The sequence below is a fragment of the Rosa rugosa genome, chromosome 3, assembly GCF_958449725.1.
Source record: "Rosa rugosa chromosome 3, drRosRugo1.1, whole genome shotgun sequence".
Taxonomy (NCBI): domain Eukaryota; kingdom Viridiplantae; phylum Streptophyta; class Magnoliopsida; order Rosales; family Rosaceae; genus Rosa; species Rosa rugosa.
In genome coordinates this window covers 55,273,683-55,298,414 of record NC_084822.1, presented here as the reverse complement: position 1 = coordinate 55,298,414, position 24,732 = coordinate 55,273,683, and the positions used below count along the sequence as shown (strand labels likewise).

Genomic DNA, 24,732 nt, shown 5'->3' with positions numbered 1-24,732 from the left:
ATAAAGATTAATACCGAATGAGATCATAATACGACCAAATAGTTTACTTAATTTCTTTCCCAGAGAAAAGGAAGTGATATGATTAAGAGTTTGGTAGTGAAGTAAGCAGTGAATTGAGCTAACAGACGAGAAGCCAATGAATTAAAGAATAATCCTCTGGTGAGTGTGATAGTTACATAGCCATTGGCCAATAGCTGAAAGTGTCTACTTCAATTAGCACTTGGATTACTTAATCTATATATGAACTCGATCAGTGTATACAGATCCAAAATACCTGCCAAGAGGCGCTGAAGATCAATTATAAATTAATACATTGATCATGCAAAAACTAATAAACCTTAAGCGTACGTGCAAGTGTCGTTTCCTGGTTAGGAACATATATGTTTTGGCCGGCCCTGATTTCAACTAGGTTCGATCTCATACAAAACTATAGTTGTGATTCTATGCATTCCAGTTGGTATAGTTTTTAATTTTGATCAAATACAGGTATATACAGTTTGTTGTTACATAAAGAAAAAAGGCAGAACGGTGTAATTAATTATATGTTGTGCAACTAGTATTTCCTGCCTCTTATCCCATGTCTATAGATGTATTGAGTTGGCTGCACCTACATGCAATGGCGGAAGCAGAATTGTTCTCTCGGGTGGCTAGAAAGCTCCATGATATGTAAATATATAAGAAACTCAATTTCACAAATGATCACTCAACTATGACTCATTTGCCATTTTGGTCACATAACTTTTAAATATATCACTTTGGTCACTCAACTATACTCTGTCAATCACTTTAGTCACCAAATGGGCATTTTGTCTCACTTTAATCACTTCTCATATCCATTTCAATTCAAATTTCTCAGTTTTTAACAATTGATTGGTCGAAAATATTCTTGATATTGTGAAAAATAATTTTTTTTTAATGAAAAAAATTAACGAAGTAACTAAAGTGAATAAGTTAAAGTTGAGTGACCAAAGTGATATATTTAAAAAGTGAGTGACCAAAGTGTTGAACATGTAAAAGTTGAGTGACCATTTGTGATATTATCCCCACAATCTATATAGAAGTTTCATTATGGTACGTACTTGGGCTATAGTATGGCTCCGCCCTTGCCTACATGATACCAAGTATATTATTATCATTTTGGTATAATACCAATATATTATTTTATTGTATTTTTAAAAAAGAAGAAGATCTCATTAATTCAAAAAACAAATTACTTACTTATTATTAGTATGAGCGTGGGTAAGACTTGCAGTAGCCACATGAAAACCTAAAAACTCGACAATGAGGATCAACACTTGTATGAATGAAATACGTGATGAGAGTCGTATTTAATCGATCACTTGTACGAGTGACTTTTTGAAACAAAATATAAGTACATGAGTGGATCATTTCAAATTTTTTGTAAATTCATTTTAATCAAGCAAACAAAGTAACAATTTTTTATATAAAGGATTATGTAATATTAGCCCTCGTTAGTGGTCTTTGTGTGAGGCGCCTACCCTCCCCATAGAGGGGAAATAACCATTACACCCGAAAATCTACCGCTCATCCCTCCATTTTATATTATTAATAAAAAAACAAATACAAGTGAAAAAGCAAACAAACTAAGAAGTGACTGTGATTCTATCTTAACCCAAAAAATATTTGCCTCTCAAACCCACACCATGGCTCTGGATGGATGGAGGGAGTAGGGGAGGGAAGATAAGATAGAGGGAAGGAGGGAAGTTTAATAAGCAATTTAGATGATTTGTTGAACTACTTAATGTCTAGGTTGTATCTTTCTATTTCTCTTTGGATGAGTTGCACAGTGTAATTTATTTAAAGTACACCTGTATAGAACTATAGATGTATAAGGTTTTGTTTTTTACCTAATCTAGCCTTAAGTTCGAAATTCAAATCCTTATAGATTTCACATACGAAATATAGCCTTATTTTCAAAATTCAAATCCTTGATATATATTCCAAGTCATTAATTAATGTCCATATGAAATGTCACCTACCAAATATTTAAAGAGCAGTTTTCAAAGAAACTTTATATTAGAGTCATTTATCTTATCTTAGTGATAGATTTTATTCTATTATGATTAAAGACTGACAATTCATCTTTTTCAAAAAAAAAAGATTGACAATTCATTAAACAATAATCAAAATCAAAATTCCGACAGAATTTTGTTCGAAGAATACTATTATTTTGATAGGAAAATAACAAAACTTATTTGTTAACAGTTTGTATGGAGAACATGTACAAAATGTATCTGTATAAGATTACAAATTTCATTTGTGTAGCCTTTGCCATGCCACATAACTGAAAGGAAATATTAATTACCATTCGTTTAATTTAAAAACTAGCATGGCCCACCCACTTTGTGTGTGGAGAGAAGTTAAAGGTAGTGGAAAATCTTTCATATAAGTAACCCGTTTTCTTAAAAAAAAAAAAAAAAAAAAAAACACCGTTTTCTACTATTTTTTTTTAATTTTATTAATTTATTTTCAATTTTACAATTCACTATATTATCCATATTAATTAATTGGATTAAAGTTTGTTTAGTCCATGTACTCTGACATTTTTCTCGTTTCAGTCCCTGACATTCTCATTTAATCTAAAAAGTCCCTAACGTCACAATTTCCTTCTGATCAGTACACTTCGTCCAATTGCTCCGTTTGTAGGCTGACGTGGCATCAAAGTCAACGCCACGTAAGCCTTTCCAATTGCGAAATGTCCATACTATCCTTGCCCTCCATTATGGGTGTTTAGGCCCCTTCTCCGTCCTTTTCTTGAGGAGCATCAGATCGAGCGACGGTGACCCAGCCCTCTCTCCACCTTCCGGCTACCTCTTGACGTCGGATCGGTGTCATTCGACTCTTCTTGGCGGCCCAAACCTGAGCCTGCTCTTCCTTGCTCCGAACGAGCGGCAATAGTGGCCGAGCGAAGCCCGAAAGCATAGAGCGTTTCTTGCGAGGTTTTCTGATTCCGGTCAAATCGTGGCTGCTCCTCTGAGTCCCAGACTGGAAATGGAATGAGCTGCTGGGCCAAGCGGCGTTGGGCTTGGCCTGATCTGAATTGACCGCGTCTTCTGATTCGAATTGAGGGGTGTCTTGGACGGCGGTGAGGGACATGATTTGTGCTCCAAATCTTCGGGTTGGGCGGCGGAGGACCAGGAAAGGATCACAAATGGAGCTCCGCGCGAGGAGTGTAGGCCTTGGCGTCGCAGGATTTCTATGGCTCTCACATGGAGCTCCGCGCTAAGGATCACACTCCTTCTCCTCCTCCTCGCCGCTATTGCCACCGTCTGTTTCACTCTCCCTGTTGAAAAGGTTTCATCTTTCTCTTCTGGGTTCCTCATATATGATTTCCTTGTGCCTTGTTTGATTTTTTTGTTATGTATTGTTAATTGGCTTATTGGGCATGTGAATTTAGCTCCCTTTATCATCTGTGATAATTTTGGATTCATTGTAGTTTTGTTGCAATTGGGGGCTTATGATATTGGTGGATTACATGTTTCTGGGCTTTGAACCGTATTGGAATGTGTATAATAAGAGCACCGATTTGGGGGAAGAACCTAATGTTGATGAATTGGGAGCTTGGATTATGGTTTTGAGCTTAACTACAATGCTGGGGGATTAGAAATGAGGAGTTGAGAGGCAGTGGCTTGGAGAAGTGGGTCTGGGGATGGTTGTGGTGGAGGGTAGGTGGTGGGATTGGGTGTTGTGACAGGTGGAGTAGGAGGTGGTGCAGCAGCAAGTGGTGGTGGTGAGAAGGTGGTTTTGGTGGTGGTGACCTTGAAACTGCTCTCGGCGAGTCCTTCAATATCAAAGAAGTTGGAGGATCATTGAATGACAAATCCGAGGAGGTTTTTGGATGGTAAGCTTAGTGGTGGTGGTGGATAGATTGGTGGCCGGTGGTAGTGGCGGTGGATTTTGGTGTGAAGAAAAGAAAAGAAAAAAAAAAAAGAATAAAAGAATGAATGAGGGAAAATCCGGGGGGGGGGGGGGGGGGGGGGGGTTATATTGGACAATTTACAGCTTATGTGGCATGCAAACTGCTGAGTTGGCATGGCTTCGAGTGCCACATCAGCAAGTTAACGGCCCAAATTGACGGAATGCTAACGGCAAGGACTGATCGGACGGAAATTGTGACGTTAGGGACTTTTTAGATTAAATGAGAATATCAAGGATTGAAACGATTTTGGAGTCATAGTACAGGGACTAAACATAATTTAATCCTAATTAATTCTATTTCATAATTTTTTAATATATAAAGGTTAAATTGGTAAAAAATTTCAGTTTTGGAGAGCAAGCTCTCTTATCTTAATAATAATATATATATTTTTTTTTTGACTTTGTCAAGGGGAACCCAAAGACTTCCTAGGCCTAGGATAAACCCCTTCGGCGCATGTGAAATGCTCCAACTGTGCATTGCAGCACAGTGTCTGGCCACTTTGACAGCTTCGGGGTTCGAACCTAGGTTGGGGAGCACACCCAACTAGGTAAGAACCATTAGGCAACTTGCAGTAGTTAATTAAGAACAATTCTCAGGTTCACCCCTTGGGGTGAAGCAGCATATTCACCCTCTCTTATGATTAACGCATAATAACTTTTTAATTTTCTAATCCAACCATTCAAGTTGTATAATGTAATACAAAGATTAGTTCTGTAAAAAATCAATCAAATTGAAGACCTTTTAATTATTCATTTATATGAAATACATGGACGATTCATCATAATAGCAGTAAGTGTTGTTAGAACCGTCCATTTATTTGATTCAATTAGATAATTAAACGATTTCCGATTCGATTGATTTTTTACAGAGATGATCTTTAAATGCTAATTTAAGATATGGACCGTTAGATTATAAATTTATTACGTAAAAGTGAGTTAATCAATAATAGGGGTGAATATGCTTGCTCATCCAGGGGTGAACCTAAGAATTGTTCGTTAATTAATAATAATAGTATAGATATACATGAATGGCAATCCCAAATTTTATTTTGTTGTAATTACAAAAGATTTTTTTTTTTTTTTTTTTTTTTAACAATAATCTGCGGATTTGCGGAATCCCGACAGAACTCTGTAATTTCCTGTATGTCCTAAAATATAATAGGAAAGTTATTCTTTTCCGGCTATAAAAGCAGCAGTCTTCCCGAATGAAATCTAACCAAATTCCCCTTGGTCCTTTTCTTAATTGTCCCAATAGTCTTCTTCTTCTTTCTCTCTCTCTCTCTCTCACTGTCTACCAGTATGGCCTCTATCCTTCTGTCATCACCATCAAAGCTCCATGCTCAACAAACCAACCGTGGCCCTATTGACTCTTCCTTTTTGCAGCGGCAAACCCGTGTTCCCAGTGGTTTCATTTGGCCAGAAGCCGACTTAGTGGCGGCTCACGAAGAGCTCGATGAACCACTGATTGATCTCAAGGGCTTCTTCAAGGGTGACGGTGTGGCAATCGAGAATGTTGCCAAGCTAATTAGGGCTTCTTGCTTAAGCCATGGCTTTTTCCAAGTCACTAACCACGGTGTGGACACCAGCCTCATCAAACTCGCTGACGACCATTTGGATCAGTTCTTTCACCTCCCCGTTAGCGAGAAGTTGAGGGTCAAGAGAGTCCCCGGTAGCCCTTGGGGTTATTCCGGCTCCCATGCTGACCGATTCTCCACCAAACTTCCCTGGAAGGAGACATTGTCTTTCGGCTTCCATGACAATGGCTCGGAGAAAGTTGTGGCGGATTTCTTTAAGTCCAGATTAGGGGATAGTTTTGAAGAGACTGGGTAAGTAATATGGTATACAAGTAATTATATTACTGAGTAATTTTTTTTCTTCTCTTTGCAAAACAGAATAATTATTATGATATCTTAGGTTGTCAAACTGATATATTAATTTGTCGAATTATATTTGACTTCATTCAAATGAATAGTCATGCAAGAGAGCAACAAAGCATATGAATGGTCATAAACAGTTAATTTGTTTCCATTGTTCAACAATTGTAGGGTGTTTAAATAGTTGTATTTAGACCCGTCAATGGACCGGATTTTTATTTGGATTGGTCCAAATTCGTGGTTATTGAACGGGTTTGGATTGAACATTTGATCTATTAATCTCGACAATGGTCCGGATCCATTAATCGGTTTATTTAACTGATCAAACACGGATTTAGGTTGATATGATCTATTAATGATGCAATATGTTTTTATGATTATTTAACTTGTATTTATAAAAAAAAAAAAAATAAAAAAAAATTTGCTTACTATGTTGTATTGTTCTCAGGAGTATTTTGATTATTTAATTCAACATTGGGTGATACTCTTCATTTTATTAAAATATTTTATTGAAATTTTACGAAGTATCAATGTATCATGATAAAACAAAAATTATTATTATTATTTAAAATTTAAAAATATTCATTAATTATAATAACGGTCATACTAGTCGACCGGGTATTCTTTAATCCACTGGATACGGATTTAGACTGAGTTATTAACGATCCGCTAGATTATCGGATCAGATTGGGTTGGGTTGAATTTTATTGTTAATAAATAAATTCAGATTTAGGTCGATCCACTGTAAACCCGATCCATTTACAGATTCAGCCTTGTATTAGATAATACTAGTCTTCCTCCACACATGTTCTGCATGTGCAAGTATTTTATTTTATTTTATTTTTTCAGAAAAAAAAAATGGATTAAAACAGTTATTGTAGAGAGAAGTTAGTGGGAGACAAAAGTGGGTTGTGGGATTTTTTTTTGTTTATTTTTTTAATAAAAATATAATTTGTAATTGTCATAATGTGATTTAATTAATTCTCAAAGTTTTTTAATATTTCAGGGTCATTTCTATCAAATTTTTTAGTTTTGGCTAACAAAGCCTCTTTTCTTAATAATAGTATAGATAATACACACACTGTCCAGCTAAGTTAGACAACGTGTTTGCTCTTAAGGCACTATGAATAATAAATTATACATGTACATGCAATATATATTAATTTGGTTTTGCGAATTTAATTAAATTTGCAGGAAGGTGTATCAAAAATACTGTGAAGCAATGAAGAGTTTGGCTCTTTCAATAATGGAGTTACTGGCAATCACCTTAGGAGTGAAGCGGTTGCACTACAGGGAATTCTTTGAGGATGCTCACTCTATCATGAGGTGCAACTACTATCCGACTTGCCAAGAGCCAAGCCTTTCTCTTGGGACTGGTCCTCATTGTGATCCAACATCCCTAACCATTCTTCACCAAGACCAAGTTGGGGGGCTTGAAGTGTTTGTCAACAACAAATGGCAATCTGTGAGACCTATTCAAGGTGCTCTGGTCATCAACATTGGTGACACCTTCACGGTACATATCTTAACCTAGCTAGACTTTAGATAGTACATGAGATAACTAGTACCACTCATAGTCATTTGAAATTATGATTAGAAGGGAATCGTTTAAATTTCGCCTAGAGACATTAAAATCTCAAATCCAACCTTAATTAAACAACATATTTGAGTCGAGAGACAACCCATATATATTATAAGAGATAGATACCAGATCACTAGCTAGATAGTGGCCGACCCCAGATTGTGTAAGATGATCGAGATAAGGTTTTTGCATGTTGAACTATGCTATATGGATCGAGAAACTACTAAATTAGCTAGCTAGCTTTTCAAGAGTACCAAATCAATGGATCACAATATTACAATGATTTTACTCGGTCTCATTGTACTTGGCAAGCAAGGATAGGTGCTCAAAACCATTAATGGAGAAAATATGTACATTATAACGAATGAATGGAGATTTTTCAGAATGAAATATCTAAATATAAATACAAAATTCTTTTAAATGTGAAATTAATAATGTACTTTCTCATATATGTCAGCATGCATGCAATGGTGCCCTAATCTGAATTTACGAACTTACTAATAAACCATTTAGTGTTTGAGCTCGCTCGAATCAATGTGTACGGACATGTTACAGGCACTATCGAATGGATTGTACAAGAGCTGCCTGCATCGGGCGAGTGTGAACGCAGTAAAGGAGAGGAGATCTTTGGCATTCTTTTTGTGCCCCAAGGATGACAAGGTGGTGAAACCTCCAGAGGAACTTGTTACTGAAGTAGGGACAAGGAAATACCCGGATTTCACTTGGGCCAAGCTACTCGGATTCACTCAGAACCACTACAGGGCTGATGAGTCTACCCTCCAGCAATTCTCCAAGTTTACCCAGTCCGAATCCAAATCAGTTAATTAAAACCTAGTCAGCTATTCTCTAAACTGACATAGATTGCCTAGCTATATATGTTGGAAATAACATTAATTTAGAAGTTGGAAATAACATTAATTTAGAACTATGTTAAGAGTTATGGTGAAAATAATGGTGAGAATTATGATGAGAATAATAGTGAGAGTTAGTGCTTCATAGGTTATGGGAGCTAGGAAGGTTTAAGGTTATTGTCACCGTCTAATACTTATGTCCGTTGTAATTGTCATATTTATGGCATTGTCTAGTGTAGGTCTATATAAGTAGGCTAGTCTAGTTGAGTAAGGTGTAGATGAATATTTTGTAGAAATATCGTAAGAGTGAATTCCTTTATCAGGTATTTTGATAGTCTCCTCCATATCTCTCTAGGAGCTCTGTACATGTCTTTGGACTATACATCTCCCATATTGAGTGTCATTCATGCACATATCTCCCTACCCAAATTAATTTTTCAATATTTACGCTTCCATTGTTATCCAACAAAGTGGTATCAGAGCCCAAGGCTCGATCTCTTGGGTATGGAGAAAATTTTTTCGTGGTGCTGGCTTAGGTCCTGATCGTGAGCGATGAGAAAGATGTTATGGTGTCTCAGTGAGATAGTTGGAGTAAAATATTTGCTCCAAAACTATTAAAAGAATTGAGAATCAAAATTCTCAATGAAGATCAACCTTGAAACTCAAAGGTTGCAAAGAGATTGAAGAGTTAGAGTGACCGGTCATACCAAGACTTGCTCATGTTGTTGCAAGGTGGTGGAGAAAAAAAAACGACGGTGTATCAACTGTTGCTGATGGGCAAAAGGTGAAAGAAAAATGAGAGAGAGAGAGAGAAGGGCGGCAAAGAAGAAAAAAAAAGGAGAGAGAGATGAGCAAAGGAAGGAAGAAAAATTGAAGAAGAGAAGATTGCGAAGAAGAAAAGAAAGGGAGTCAAAATGAGGGAGAAAAAAATAGAAAGGGAGGAATAGAAGAAAAAAAAAAGGGAGAGAGAGATGAGCAAAGAAAGAAAAATATAAGGTAGTCAAAAATATGGAGAAAGAAGAAAATGAGGGAGAAAAAAAATAGATGGAGAAGAAGAAAGAAAGGATAATGTATTCCTCGGTGAAAGGGTAAAAGTCATTGAAAGAAGGTAAAAGGTTAAAATCCCTCAAAGAAGATGAAAGAATTAAAGTCCCTAAAGGAATATAGGGTTAACGTCCCTAATAGAAGGTGAAGGGTTAACGTCTCTGAAAGAAAGAATGAAGGGTATAAGTCCCTGAATGAAGCATGACACAAATGGTGCCACTAAAAAGAGGTACAAAGGTGCCACTAAAAAGAGGTACAAAGGTGCCAAGAGGAAAGAAAATACTCCCTGGAAGTGGCAGAAGTCCTAAGATGAAGATGAAGGGTTAACGTCCCTAAATGAATATAGGGTTAATGTCCCTAATAGAAGGTGAAGGGTTAACATCCCTGAAAGAAAGAATGAAGGGTATAAGTCCCTGAATGAAGCATAACACAAATGGTGCCACGAAAAAGAGGTACAAAGGTGCCAAGAGAAAAATGCTCCCTGGAAGTGGCAGAAGTCCTAAGATGAAGATGAAGATGGCACAATGGTGTCAAGTTGACAAGGCTCCCTAAAGGCACAATGGTGCAAAGAAGTTGATAAGACTCCCTAGATGCATAATGGTGCAACGAAGATTGGGTGAAAGTCCCAAAGAAAAGTACTCCCTAGTGGCCAAAGTTGATGAAGACGAAGACAAGTCAGTGTTCATGGAAGCTCCAAGAGGCATAAAGGCCTTAAGCTATTAGTGAGGTATGAAATGATCTCACATGGAAAGGAGAGAAGAAATTTCTCTAAGTAGTGAGAGAAGAAAAGCTCCAAAGACCCGAAGTGACTAGAAAACTGTCACTAAAGTCAAGCAGATCAAGGTGTTGGTATTGTGTGAAGAAGATTTTGGCAATTTTCTAATGTGTGAAGACAAGCACAAGAATGACGGCGATGCATGTCAAAAAGACAATGAAGCAAGTTGAAGAAAAGAAGAAAGAAGGGATTGAGTCATTGACAGTGACCATGAAGATGTGAAGGCAAGAATCATGATGAAGAACTTGAAGTTAGAGTAATTCTAAATTAAGGGAGAATGTTGGAAATAACATTAATTTAGAATTATGTTGAGAGTTATGGTGAAAATAATGGTGAGAATTATGATGAGAATAATAGTGAGAGTTAGTGCTTCATAGGTTATGGGAGCTAGGAAGGTTTAAGGTTATTGTAACAGTCTAATACTTATGTCCGTTGTAATTGTCATACTTATGGCATTGTCTAGTGTATGTCTATATAAGTAGGCTAGTCTAGTTGAGTAAGGTGTAGAGGAATATTTTGTAGAAGTATCGTAAGAGTGAATTCCTTTATCAGGTATTTTGATAGTCTCCTCCATATCTCTCTAGGAGCTCTGTACATGTCTTTGGACTGTACATCTCCTATATTGTATGTCATTCATGCACATATATATCTCCCTACCCAAATTAGTTTTTCAATATTTAAGCTTCCGCTGTTATCCAACAATATATTGGTAGTGAAGGTCTCATGGTCCATTATCGACGTCAATTGCCATGAAGATTCTCTAATAATTTTTCATATCATTATACACAGATATCCTGAATTAGTTCTTAATCAGTTAATTGTTAAGGAATTTCTGCAACATTTTTAGTGATGATGATGAAAATTTGCAGGAAATCAAGAACAAACTGAAGGAAGAAGAAAAGACGATGAACATCTACTATCTTTGTTATAAATGGTTATTATATAAGGCTGAGCTGATTAACATAATGGAGAGGTTCAATTTATACTAACAGAGAGGCTTATAACAGAGTCTAAACACTACTTTAAATAAACACGCCCACTTTTGGATGCGTATCAAGCAGAGCTGCTAACCTGGCTACCTTCATTACCAATTATACTCTTTACAATTTCCCCTGCATGTAGTCTCTAATTCTTAGTTTTTATACCAAAAAGTATTTCTCTTGATCCTCTATAATATTTTCTCCTTGCAATTAATCTAACCCTCACTCTGTTCCCACAGTTTGATGATCAGAGTGATCAAAGACTCTCACTATGCACTATACTAATGATTAATGGAACTCTAAACCCGAAATTCGGAAATAACATCTAATAAAGTAACAATACGTACTGTTACTTTTGGTTTCTAATTTACTTACCATAACGCAATTCCAGGGGGAATCGGTAGTTGGGCACTTAGACACTGGATCCCGTTGGACTGGAGAACGTGTGACGTGGCAGACCCTTCTCCACAGTCCAAAACCATGGATTATGCATCAGAGATTTACTGAAACTCGGGAATCCAGTAGTACAAAGTACAAACATTGATGGATCACCAGGATGCACAAGGACAATAGGCTCACATCAATGTCCTTGTGTTTTTTCGAACAAAAACACACACATATAAGTACAGAGGAATATGCAGGGGAATCGGAGAATAGAAAATGGACGTGGCGAGAATATAGAGGGGGGCTGCATGCACACACAGGAATTAGGGTTGCTGGCTGTTGAGAGTACAGATCCCGCGTGGGAAAATTAAAATCTTACTTATGAGTTTATAAAGGTTTGAGTCATTCCATACAGAACTAAATTTGTTCACTATATTTAGTTAGGTGGTGATACCACCACTCCATAAACATTTGCTACGTGTCTCATAATCTAACTATGATTAAGTTTTTAGAATTAGTATTAATAAATTAATAATATTAATGGTTAATGAAGAGAGAGAAATAAAAAAGAAACAATACTCTCTCTCTTCCCCTTCAAACCCAGTAACATGCAATAGCAAAAATAGCACCACAACTTTGAATTAATGGTAACAAAGAGAGAGAAATACAAAATACTCTCTCTTTCATACCAGAAAACCCAGGTTTGGAATTTGATTTGAGTTCTGCAAACTTTTTCATTATCAATTTCTCCAAGTGACAGAAAAAGTCTTAATACTATAATACCCAGTCTTTAATTTCCAACAAAATTTTCACCTCGAAAACCCAAACTGAAATTGGTTGCCCACAATCATAGAACTTCAATTTCTCAAATTGCTTTGAACTTCATGCATGGAAAATTAAGCCCAAAAGTAAAAATAAGTTAGAAGAAGATCGATGGTAGGATGGTCTGCAATTGAGTTTGCTGGGATGGGAGGGAAGAGATCTGGGTTTGTATCTAATATGCCCTCACAAACCCATCACTGCTCTCCTTCGTTTTCGCATCACTTTCTATTCGTTTATGTGGCAGACAAAACCCAAAGAAGAGTTTATGTCCATTTGGGTTTTCTAGGTATGTAGGATTTTGCTGGGTTCTAAAGTTGAAAGAAATCATTGTAGGTTTTACAACTTTGTTGGGCTAGTGTCAGTGAAGAAGATGAGAGAATTAATATCTTTATTTAATTACTATCTTTTATTATTAGTTGATTTAGTGAATAATAATAAGAATTTTATTATTATTATTATTATTATTATTATTATTAATTAAGTTAACCATGGTTAGTTATGAGTATGATTTATCAGACATGGCAGTTGTTTATTGGGTGGTGGTTTCACCACCTAAAGAGTAGTGGTTAGCAAATTTGAATCCACTCCATTCTGTTAATTGGTTTTGAATGTAAACTTCATATTACTTTCTCACAAACAAAATTCTGACCCAGTAACAAGAAACTACATTTGTTGTTATCGAATATGGCTGCAGAGGTGGGTAAACTTTGTGGCTCACCACCGGCTAATGATTAACCGTAGTTAGCTCATCAGCTATCTAATTAATATCGTTTCTGATTTATTATGTTCCTTTAAGTTTGCTCAACAGCAGACAAAGGAAAAGATGATTGCTTACCAGGGATTCGATATAGTAACTTTGTACGACATGGATACAGGCTCTCTATGGCTATGTTTGGTATGGCTGTGCTTTTAAGAAAAGCTGGCTTCTGCTTATTTCTGAGAATAAGTGGCTGAAAAGCAAAGCAGCTGAGTGTTTGGTAAACTGACTTTTTATAAGTGCTGTCAGTGACAAAAGCAGTGGCAAAGTGCTTGATAAACTCAAATTGGCTTGTGATTTTTGTTTGTGGAATGACCAATTTGGACATGAAAGATTATTTTGCCTTGATTGTTTGGTAATACAATGTTGTTTAGATGCTCTTGTTATCATTTTTAATCTTTATTATTTCCTTATAAGTTTTTGTTAACTTCAATTTTTATAAATCATGGTGACCATATGATTAATATTGGCCAATTTTAAAAATAACTTATACAAATATATTAGTAAATTAATAACAATTGATTTCGGATTGGCATCAAGTAACCACAAAAAATATCATAACATATTCAAATGTCTACGTTATTACTCACACTCATCAAACTCTGAGTAATTTTATTTCTTATTGTTTCCATTTCTTGTGCATTATGACCATTGACTCCATTGTATTCTTCTTCTACATCATCATCCATCTCTATCCTACCACTTGACCCATCACCCAAACTTTCTTCACTGCGGACAAAATGTAGTCCAAGCTTTAGTACCTATGACATACATATGACAACAAGATACTAAATAAGCTGAAAGATTTTAAAAGCAAGGAAACAAGAAAAAAATAAGAAGAGTACCAAAAAACCCGACATAAGAAAGCAAAAGAAGGTAAGATTTTAGTCTGTGGTCTTCCAAATATGAATGTTTAATTAATCAACCATGCCTAAATCAAAGATTTTGGTCTGTGGTCTTCCACCAAAGTCTGCACGTCATATGAGGTATAATGTTGTGGACTTACGTATTTGCTTCAGTATCACTTACTTTGTGGTCTGCCTTCTTTATGTGGTTCGTGGCCAGGCAAGTGTGAAATAGCTACAAAGCTTCTAGCACAATCTTAATCATTCATCTCAGTTCTGATAGAGATTCATTAAAAAAAGACAATATTTTCCAAATTTGTAAGCAACAGAGGGACAACTATAAGTGTTGTAATTAGGTTTTGAATTAAATGCAAAGTAGCAATACGCTTTTACAGATCAAGCCTAAGATAGATTTAACACAACTGCAAATGCTTGAGGAAAGCAAAGAAAGTTCACTACAAAACATCTGTTAGCTAGCAATTCGAGAATCATCCATGTTCCACATGTAGTGATTCTGTCATATGCTTCTTCATCTTTCTTTTCAGAGACCAGCTTTGTTCAAATCATCAAAGTAAGGGTGTTCCATAGCCTTCTTTGCTGAAATGTGTTTTCCAAGCTCATATTGCAACATTTCCTGTACATGTAAACAATTCAAGCAAGTATTATTTACAGTGCAAAGTAACAAGAAACAATACTAAGTAAGAACAACCGAGTAGATCGACTTACCAACAACAGATACAACCCATCAATATCCAAATTCGGAACAGCTTTGGACAAACTCTGAGGTCTCCATTGGGGGTACTCATGCCAGTTCATGAGTTTGCTTACACCTGGCCACACTGTTTCATTTGGAGTACCCAACAACCTACATCACATATACATACACAATAAACACTTGATCTTTTGACAAGGAAAAAAGAAGGCACATCATCACTACTAAGGCAAAACTGGAGCCATCTTGGCCAACTTGAGTATATGTAGGAGCTGCTGCAGTTCAGAATCCCTAGGGAAGAGTGCTTGCTTTATGGACTTATGTATTTGCTTCAGTATCACTTACTGAAGCAAATACATAAGTCCACAGCATATTCTCTGCATAAGAGGTATAAAGTCTGCACGTCTTCCCCTTTCCCTTAATTAGACATCTTCATCTAATTTACTCCCTCTCCTAGCATATTCTCTACAAAAGTTCCTATGTCTCCACTGTATCAAGGGGTTGGTAAGCCAAATCATATCAAAGCTTTGAGAAACCAAACCACAGGGGATATATAAACAACCACAAACAAGACAGAAAAGAAATCACCTCATAATGTACAGCACCTCCAGATAAAACACATACACATACATGAAACCTCCCATGTCAGTAGAGATTTACAACTCCACTTTATTGAGAAATATATAGCATAACAATCACGTGATTAACTTCTAGAGTATACAACCTTACAAGAAGCCAAAGAATCTCAAGGCGAAACGTTTGCAATCTTATATTCATCATTTGGTTAGGAAATAAAAACCTCAGACAAAAAACCCTTAACATTTCGTTATTCTGTTTTCTAAATGAACATTTGATCATTTGCTAATGCTAAAACTAGTGTTGAATCCTAATGCTCCTCTTGATCATGAAAACTGATGAGGCAACCTCAACTTCATGATTTCAAAATTCATCAATTCCCAAACAAGTGTTAAATCTTTTATGCATCTTTAAGTATAATAAAGTGTCAAATCCATACATTATCATGAGGTAAGTGTTAAATCTTTTATGCATCTTCAAGTTTAGAATTTGAACAAAGATAATGGTGTATCAAGGTAAGTGTTCTGAACAGGCAAGTTTAAGAATCATATTGAGCCACCTCCTCCTCCTCCTCCTCCTCCTCTCTATTTTACTTTCTCACTCTTTATTCTCATGTGGTCACCCACACGCACACATCCAACGAACGTCATCAGTAAAGTCATTGTAGGGAGAAAGTAATTCCAAAAGCTAATTAGTTTGCTGCATTAAGAGAAAAACTAAATTGCAGCATCTACGTTTATCCCAAACAAGTGACATACATTCTGATCCATCCAAGAGAGACTATGCCTAACGCAACTAGAAATTTCTATATTAAGAGCCACAATATCCTTCAATCAACACATTGATTCAATGTTTTGAGAAAAGACCACACCAAATTAACTCTCCAGCTTAACAATTGTACCATCACATAACAAAGAGTTGCACAAAAAATGGAAAATGCCAGAGAACAAGCACCCAATTCCTACATTAATCACTGGAATATTCCTACTCATCTGTTATGAACCTATGAGCTCCCTAGCTACTTGTGGTGTCGAAAGATATTAAAATCATAGAGGTGTTGACTCACAAATTATCACTAACAGAAAGCTCAGTACATGAAACCGAAATTGAAGATACATATCTCACATGCTTCACCACCATACTTAGGTCGTAGATACTGACACTGAAACCGAAAACCCATCCAATTCTTGTCCACAACAATCAAAACACAAATTCGACTACAATCAATCTATAACAAGCAACAAACACATAGACATAATATCAACCAAACAATCCACAAAAGAACCCAAATTGCTCACCTCCCACTAAACAAGGCATTGAAAACGAACAAAACCATATGCTGATCAGAGAATGAAGGACGTACCTTTTCTTTCTGCAGGACGGGCGAGTGGCGTTGAAGTAGACACAATCGATGTTCCTCTTCAGCGTTGGTGATGCCAATGATCCACAGAGAGAGGAGTCCGTGAAGAAGAGAAGATGGCTAGGTGTAATTCCTCTAGGAAAGGGAGGGTAGGACTTGGTATTTAAAAAAATTCATTTAACTACAGTAATTATCGCTACAGTGGCGCATCCCTGCTTCTGCTTCCCCGGCTTCTAAGGCTATGTTTGGGGGGGCTTTTTAGCTCCCCTGCTTATAAGCACAAGAGGACTATGTGTTTGGTTAGCTGACTTATGCTCAGCTTCTTCGAAAAGCCACTGCAGCTTCTCTCGAAAAGCAGAAGCTGCCTGAGGCCAGCTTTCAGAAGCCAGAAGCCAGAAGTCAGCAGGCTACTGTAGCGGAGGGTACTGTAGCTAAATGAATGTTTCAAAATGACGGATTCTATCCTCCATTGGTTTAGGCAATTACAGATTGCCATCAAGCCTTCGAGATGCAATCAGAGGCCGCACAACATTTTCATCTCTATCCCATCTCCACTCTCCCTCTGACGTCGCCGGGCTCTCATCACAGACGAAGCTTCCCTCTCATCAAAGACGCCGCCTCAGCCTCTGATCACGAAAACCCCAAGCACAGAGCAACCGAGCCAAACAACATCACATCATGACCTGAACCCACATCCTCCCCCAATATCAGATCGGGAAGCCAGCTTTTCTTCATCCTCTCTTTCCTACAGAACGCATTCTAGTGAGGAAAAGCTAGTTTGTGTTTCTTGATTTTCGATCTCCGAAATCAATTTTTCTTTCAGCTTGGTTGAATAAAATTTCAAAAACCTGTTTGGGTTCTAGTATTTATTTCTATTTCAAGATTATGTGTGTGATTTTCAAACTTGGGTTTGATTTCTGGGCAACAAAACGTACGATTTGGTTGAAATTTTTTTTCAGACTTCATGGGTGAACAACGAGAGCTCTAATGGGTCAGCTGGGACAGCTGAGGAGGTGAAGGTGGTGAATTTGTTTGAGGACGCCAGATGGGTCAATGGGACTTGGGACTTGAAGCAGTTTGAGAAAAGTGGCAAAACGTGCTTTCTTCCTCAGCTCTCTCTCTCTCTCTCTCTGTCTATTGCTCAAAACAATAATCCCTAGCTGCTTCATTGTTCATGGTTTTGGGTGATAAGGGTGTTTGTTTGTTTATTAACTCATTGAGGATTATCGGGTATTTTCTCAATTTGTGTTTGAGCTGTGAATAATTGTTAGAGTATCGCAATTGAGGTCCTATCTGTAATTAATGAACTGTCAATGTTCGATGTAGATTTGTCTATAGTTTAAGTCGAATTTTGTTGTTAAAACTCTTATATGATTTCCTCGAAAGAGAAGAACAGCAGGGAATTACCTGGATGCCAAATGATAGTTTTTAGTTGTGTGATTATCGGAACTGCATTACATACACGTTTGTTTGGACCATCCACACAATGCAGTTCTCCTCATATGTTCATCTTTTGAGAAGGAGTGCCGCCCTTACATGTGTGACACAAGTTACCGCCCTTACATGGTTGTGGATGAAGTTGCATCAATATCACTACTTGGTTATGCTTCATATGATGTAAAATGTGTATATATGAGTTAATGTAATGTAAGTTCTGCTGAAACAAGGTTTGCCTCAGTTTGTCAATTGCAAAGTTTTTACTGATATTCAAGCAAAAAAAAATACAAAAACAAGAAGAAGAAAAAATTGTGGTATTAGTAATATCATATCATTTGATGGAGAATATAGTGGAAAGCTTGTATGATTTGCAGACGTTAACAAAAATTAATAAGGACATAATAAAGATGAAAAATAATAACAAGAAGTACTCATTGTATTACTAAACAATTAAGGCAAAATAATTTCTCATGTCCAATTTGGTCATTCCACAAACAAAAAGCACAAGCCAGTTTGATTTACCAAACACTTTGCCACTGCTTCTGTCACTGACAGCTCTTATAAAAAGCCAGTTTACCAAACACTCACCATCTTTGCTTTTCAGCCACTTATTCTCAGAAATAAGCAGAAGCCAGCTTTTCTGAAAAGCCCAGCCATACCAAACATAGCCTAAAAGCATTAAGCATGCCTGCAATGGCTTCTACTTTTTCAAAGAAAAAGCCGGTGCTTCTTGAAAAAGCAGGCTGGGTTGTCATTTACCAAACACTAATATGTGCTTTGCTTATAAGCACAGGAGCTAACCCGTACTGTGCTTTGGTGCAACTTATTTTTTACTTTAGTAGCTACTTGTATTAAGCAACTCCTCATCCAATCCAAAGAATCGAACAGAAAACCTGAGCACAACTTGTGGGTTGGTCTTTAAAAAACAGATCGACTATATATATATATGGTGTAGTGCATGTACATCAAGTACAAATGCATAAGTCATTGAAAAAAAAAGTACAAATGCATAAACCCAAACAACTCTACAATTAATGAGTGTAGTGCATGTAATTAGCCTATTTGTTTTAGTTAGATTGCAATTTTGATCTATATAGTGTTATTGTTAAATAATGAGAAGCGTGACTTATTACATTGATATTGTCTCAACTCAAATATCTATTATGTATCGAGTTTTAATTGAAAAAACCTCAGATACAATAGTTTCATATATCCTCCAGCTCTAGACCTCATGTGTCCATGCTCTAATACTATTCATGATTCATTTGTTGGATCTGGATCCTCTCCTTGACTCCACTAATCCTCATTTCTCATTGACTTTTAATGTCGTCCGTCGATCGGTTAATAACGCTCCACATCAGCATTTCTCATTTAAATAACCAAATATAAAACAAAAACGAAAAACCAACCGACGCCTTGTAGTTCCGTTACAAGACTGTTAGCCCATCGTTTTCTGTCTCTTCCAACCCAGTTTCTCTCATACTGTTTTTTTCTTTCATCATATTGAGTCGTTCTGGAAATTTCACTTTCTCAGCATCAAGAAGCATGGCAACTATGGACTTTCAAGAGACGCAAATACAAATTTGACCACTGCAACCTTTTTGTTACCCTCCCCTTGTCATTTTCATCTTGTTTCTCTTGGTTCTTATCGGTACTGCATCAAGTCCTGCAACTACTAATCATTGAAAAAAATTGCTTAGTACAAGCCTGGATTTTAGATTTACTGCATCAAACCCGTATTCTAATAACTTCAGACGTCAGACCCATATTTTTTGTTAGTCTCAATAACAATAAAAAAATAAAAAAAAATTCCACCTGGGGATCGTGCAATTCAGTAATAGATAAACTGAAAAGATTTCAACTTTTGTCAACAAGAAACCAAGCACGGCAAAGAAGGAAAAAAAAAAAACAAGCCTAGAGAATACCCCTTCATAAACTAAATGAAAAATTGAAAACCCATCTGAAGTCTGAACGAAAGATATGAAGGAGATATTTCTAAACTCCATAGCTACTGTGTTCTTGTTGATGGGGAGATTGAAATTTCTGGAAGAAGAAAGCAGACAAACATTGAGAAGGGAGAAAGGGGAAGAACAGAGCAACGGTGAAGGAAGATGAGTCGATGACGGAAAAGAACAGAAAACAGACGCCGTTAGCATTAAACAAACAATATTTAATTATTTAAATGTGAAGTGCTGATGTGGAGCGTTGTTAACCATCAGTTAAGGATAAACAAGAACTAGAGGAAGCCAAGGAGAAAATCCAGATCCTCATTAATTATGTTTCTGTCTTTATAGTTTATATGGAGAGAGGCACCATCAGTGAATTAGGCTTAATCTGTCAGCAGGTTGGACAAATAATTCAGGGATTCATAATTGAGACACTGCTTGGTTACCCATTGGCCGACAGACTATTAAGCTTGGATTAAACTGGAACTTATTGTACACGTTAGTCAATAGTTTGTCATATCCAATATACTCAATTATCGATGATATATAACAAAAATATCGACTTAATTGATAGAAGCTATATGAATTTCTCGACTAAAATCATTGAAAATGTATTAAAACAAAATATCTGTAAAAGTAAATTGAGAATTGGAATTGGTCTACTCATTTCATTTCATAGTCTCTTTATATATGGAGAGAATTATAACGGAAATATCAATTACAATGATGACATTAAATGCTGATTGATCCGTAATCCTTGATGATTGATGGTAATCGCTAATTCCTTGATTCTCTCTCCGTCAGTTATTTTGACGAAGACACATAATGTGCTTTTCTTTTAACACTCCCTCTTGTGCCAAGTCAAAGACGAAATGATGCATGAGTTGTTGTCTCACTAAAAACCTTGCCAAGTAACAATAAAAACCCTGTGGGACAAAAAATACACCTTGGTCGAAGGAAAATAGCACAACACACCTTTTACATTTGAAGATGACATGTGTGTGTTAGACTTCCCCTGACGTCTACACCTCCCCCTGATCCTTACATTAATCAAGGGAGCTTGGAAAGTCTTTGCATTCCTATGTTTTTCACATGTTTCTCAAATATGGCCTTAGGCAATGATTTGATGAACAAATCTGCCACATTCTCCTCAGACCTTACTTGATTCACTTGAATCTTGAGGAGGGCCTGTTGTTGCTGATTATAGAAAAACTTTGGCGATATGTGTTTTGTATTATCACCCTTGATATAATCTAGCTTCATCTATTCAATGCAAGCTGCATTATCTTCATAAATGCAAGTAGGCTCTTCAGTGGTAGAACTCAAACCACTAGTCCCTCGAATATGTGTAATGATAGCTTTTAACCATATACACTCACGAACCGCCGCATGTAGAGCAATGATCTCTGAGTGGTTCGAGGAGGTAGCCACAAGGGTTTGCTTGGTTGATCTCCAAGATATCGCCTTGTTCCCAATGGTAAATACATAACCAGTTTGGAAACGACCTTTATGTGGGTCAGAGAGGTACCCAGCATCAGCAAAACTAACTAAAACGTCATTTGGCGTTTCGGTGTAGTGAGTGGCCCTTTCACCATCAACATTTCCTTTAGGGATTGCAGTTCCATTTGCGGTCCCTCTTGTCTCTCTGTAGGGAAAGAACAGTCCCAAGTAAGTGGTTCCTTTTAGGTATCAGAAAATGTTCTTGATACCATTCCAGTGACGTTGCGTTGGCGCTGAGCTAAATCTAGCTAACAAGTTCACTGAGAATGCAATATCTGGTCAAGTACATTGGGCTAAGTACAATAATGCGCCTATTGCACTTCGATAGAGAATTTCAGCTCCCAACACCTCTTCGTCATCTTCCTTTGGACGAAATGGATCTTTCTTTGCATCCAAACTTCGACCGATCATGGGAGTGCTAGCAGGATGCGCTTTGTCCATGTTGATAGAAGCATTTTAATGTGATATTTTAATAGTTAATTCCTCACATTTTGCTTAGTTAATTCCTTAACGAATCGATTTTTAATTCAATTTTTATTTTTAGGTACATTGGAGTAGATGATGATGAAATAAGTGTTAGGTCCATAAAATGATGGAGAAAAATGGAAATGCACTAAAAAGGTCAACTTTACACATTTTCCTACTCCGGCTAGGAGAAACCAAGCCAAGCAAGGAAGAAGGAGCGACCACCTGACCAAATGAACTTCAAATGAGCTGAAACCTTCCAGATCCATTCTAGACATCCTAAGAAACATTTCTTATGAAGAGTGCAAGAGCCAAAAAGAAGTGGAAGGCCTTCAAACAGTCAGCCCAATGTTCTGCAGAAGCAAAACTGGAAAACTGGACCTGTAAGGAGTCCAGCAGAAATTCCGGCCCAAACACATGGAGATAAATTCTGAAAATTTTACAGAATGATCTACACTCATGATGGATCATTTCATATGAAGAAGTCACGGGCAAAATCTGAAGTCTTGGTGGAGAATTAATTGAAGGAAAAATGAGTAGAAAGTGACTCAAACCTAACAAATTCCATTAGTGTTTAAATATTCAAACCTAACAAATTCCATTAGTGTTTAAATATTCAAACCTAATAAATTCCATTAATGTTTAAATGCTCAAACCTAACATATCATCATTTGTTTAAATCCAAATAGTTTTGCTTGGTAGCCTATAAATAGAGGCTACAACAAAGAAGAAAGGACATTCCTTCATCCATTCCATCTTCTTTGTCTCTCCATTTCCTTTCCATTTTCCTTTCCATCCTCTAGTTTCAAGTTTAGTCATCTCCACGAGTTCAAGCAAGGCCAAAGAAGAAGAAGAGAAGCCGTGAGCACTTCCATCCATAGCCATCCTTGAAGCTTGCTTTCGAGTTTCAAGAATCCACAACGTGAATCATCCATCTCATCTTCATCCACGGTGTAATTCGATTCTCCTTTGTAACCTTTGCTTTGAATTTCGTTGGTTATGAACTAGTTGACATATATGTTTGAACAAAGTATTATTTCTGGAATTTTTATGATTAATTGAGAATTTTCAGATTCATATATTGTGATTCGAGAGTTGCTTATGTGGGTTTGTTTAATTAAATTTGCGTTATAGATAACTTTTGTATTTTAATCTTATGTGGTTGCAAACACTTAGGGTTTCGATATGAATGGTGCTAGGTTTAAGAACATGAAATCGACTTTTCGTTTTGTGTAAACTTGAATCAAAGTAGTAAAGGTTTTGTACAAAGATCGAATTTAATTAAAGAGAATTGCAATTAGGTGGACTTTTCCATACTAAGTTGTACACTTGAGTTGATAGCCTTTCTCTATGTGTAATGCGTTAAACATGACATGATTGACTAGCTTTCTAGGGTTTGATTGCATGTTTGATAGGATTAATCTAGGTGCTTTCGCTTAGGTTAATTAGCATTGAAAAGTAAAAAATGGGAATTCATTTGCTTTCGAATGTTTCACATGATCAACTCCTTTCTCATGACTTAGATGAACAATATTAGGGTTTGAATCAATTTTAATCATAAGTTTCGGTTTTGATCTTTGTTCCTTCATTCCATTCGTATTTTTATGTTTTTGCATTTTAATTGTTTTTGTTAACTTAGTTTCATTTTCAAAAAAAACCAAAAACAAAATCCCCCCTTTTCGTGTAAAATGTTTATATTTTGTGAATACATTTGTGAATATTATACTTTGTTTTAATTTTAATTGTTTAATTGTTTGACAATGACAGGTGTACCCTCAATCCCCGGAATAGAACGATCCCTATTTGCTTATACTACTAACGATCTTTTCAGGGTTAAATTATGCGCTTGCTTTGAGCGTATCAATTTTTGGCGCCGTTGCCGGGGATTGAAAAATCACTTGTTTTTGTTTATAATTGTTGTATATAAACTGTTTGATACTTAGTTTAAATTAACTAGGTTGTTTTTTTTTATTGTTGAATACGAATTTAATTGTAGGTTGTAAATTAAAGAAGGAATAGGTGAAGTCGTGTTTATTAATATTGGCCTAAACCCCTTATTGGTACCTAGTTCAGGTCCCTTAAGGTTGAGGGCGGCCTTTATTAACATTCATTGAACTGTCTAACACACTTAGGACCTTTTACATCCTAGTAAGAATATCCTATGTGAGATGGTGTCTAGGAAGGGGACAACGTTCATGACGGGTTTTTGAATCCAGAAGTGCTTATAAATGGGCTTAGCTCATGCCAAAATGGATTTTTCCTCTCGTGTTCACCCTCCCCTACCTGGCCATTTCAGTAAGGTTGCCCAACGGATGTAGGAGGGACTTTGTGTCTAGACGACTATACTTGGGCCGCACGTCCACTTGATTTACCGCTTGGAATTAGATTTGATATCAATAATGTTTATAACAAAAGAAATACTTGTGCATACTCTTTACGTGTAAATTATTTTGTTGTTTCACACTTTATACTTGTAAAAATACTTTTTACGTTTTATACTCACTTGTGTACTTAACTTGTGTCTTATGTACAAAATACTTGTTAATTATACTTGTAGTTTGTAATTCATAGTTACTTGTTTATTTTTTTTTGTATTTCTTTGTTAATATTAAGTTACTAACTTTATTTAATGTAGGTACCGTCTGGCTGCAAGACGTAAAATACAAGCGCTGCTTGGGAGGCAACCCAATTCAGAATATAATCAGATTTGCTTTCTCTTCCCCTTTTACTCCTCCATTTTCTTTTTGTTTTAGTAGTTATTTTCGTAAATTCCATCCCTATATGCTTACTTATTTCATTGCATGCTTTTAATTGATTACATTGAGGATAATGCAATATTTAAGTGTGGGGGAAGGGATTTATATTTTTGTCTTTCATTTTGAA

General features: G+C 36.4%; 1 protein-coding gene and 2 long non-coding RNA genes across 3 annotated transcripts; 2 read left to right on the top strand and 1 right to left on the bottom strand.

Annotated features, from left to right (window-relative positions):
* The first annotated feature begins 3,219 nt into the window (after nucleotides 1-3,219).
* On the top strand, nucleotides 3,220-8,223 carry LOC133737965 (gibberellin 20 oxidase 2-like). The gene is made up of 4 exons (XM_062165418.1): nucleotides 3,220-3,364; nucleotides 5,195-5,765; nucleotides 7,008-7,329; nucleotides 7,951-8,223. Exons 1-4 carry the CDS (start codon nucleotides 3,220-3,222, stop codon nucleotides 8,221-8,223), a joined length of 1,311 nt encoding a protein of 436 aa, XP_062021402.1.
* A 5,974-nt stretch (nucleotides 8,224-14,197) lies between these two features.
* On the bottom strand, nucleotides 14,198-16,644 carry LOC133740535 (uncharacterized). Its single transcript, XR_009861281.1, has 3 exons — nucleotides 16,505-16,644; nucleotides 14,580-14,718; nucleotides 14,198-14,487 (listed from the first exon to the last, which is right to left on the bottom strand). It is a non-coding gene; the product is annotated as an uncharacterized LOC133740535 (long non-coding RNA).
* Nucleotides 16,645-22,320: 5,676 nt separating this feature from the next.
* On the top strand, nucleotides 22,321-24,516 carry LOC133741214 (uncharacterized). The gene is made up of 2 exons (XR_009861688.1): nucleotides 22,321-22,802; nucleotides 23,617-24,516. It is a non-coding gene; the product is annotated as an uncharacterized LOC133741214 (long non-coding RNA).
* Nucleotides 24,517-24,732: the final 216 nt, after the last annotated feature.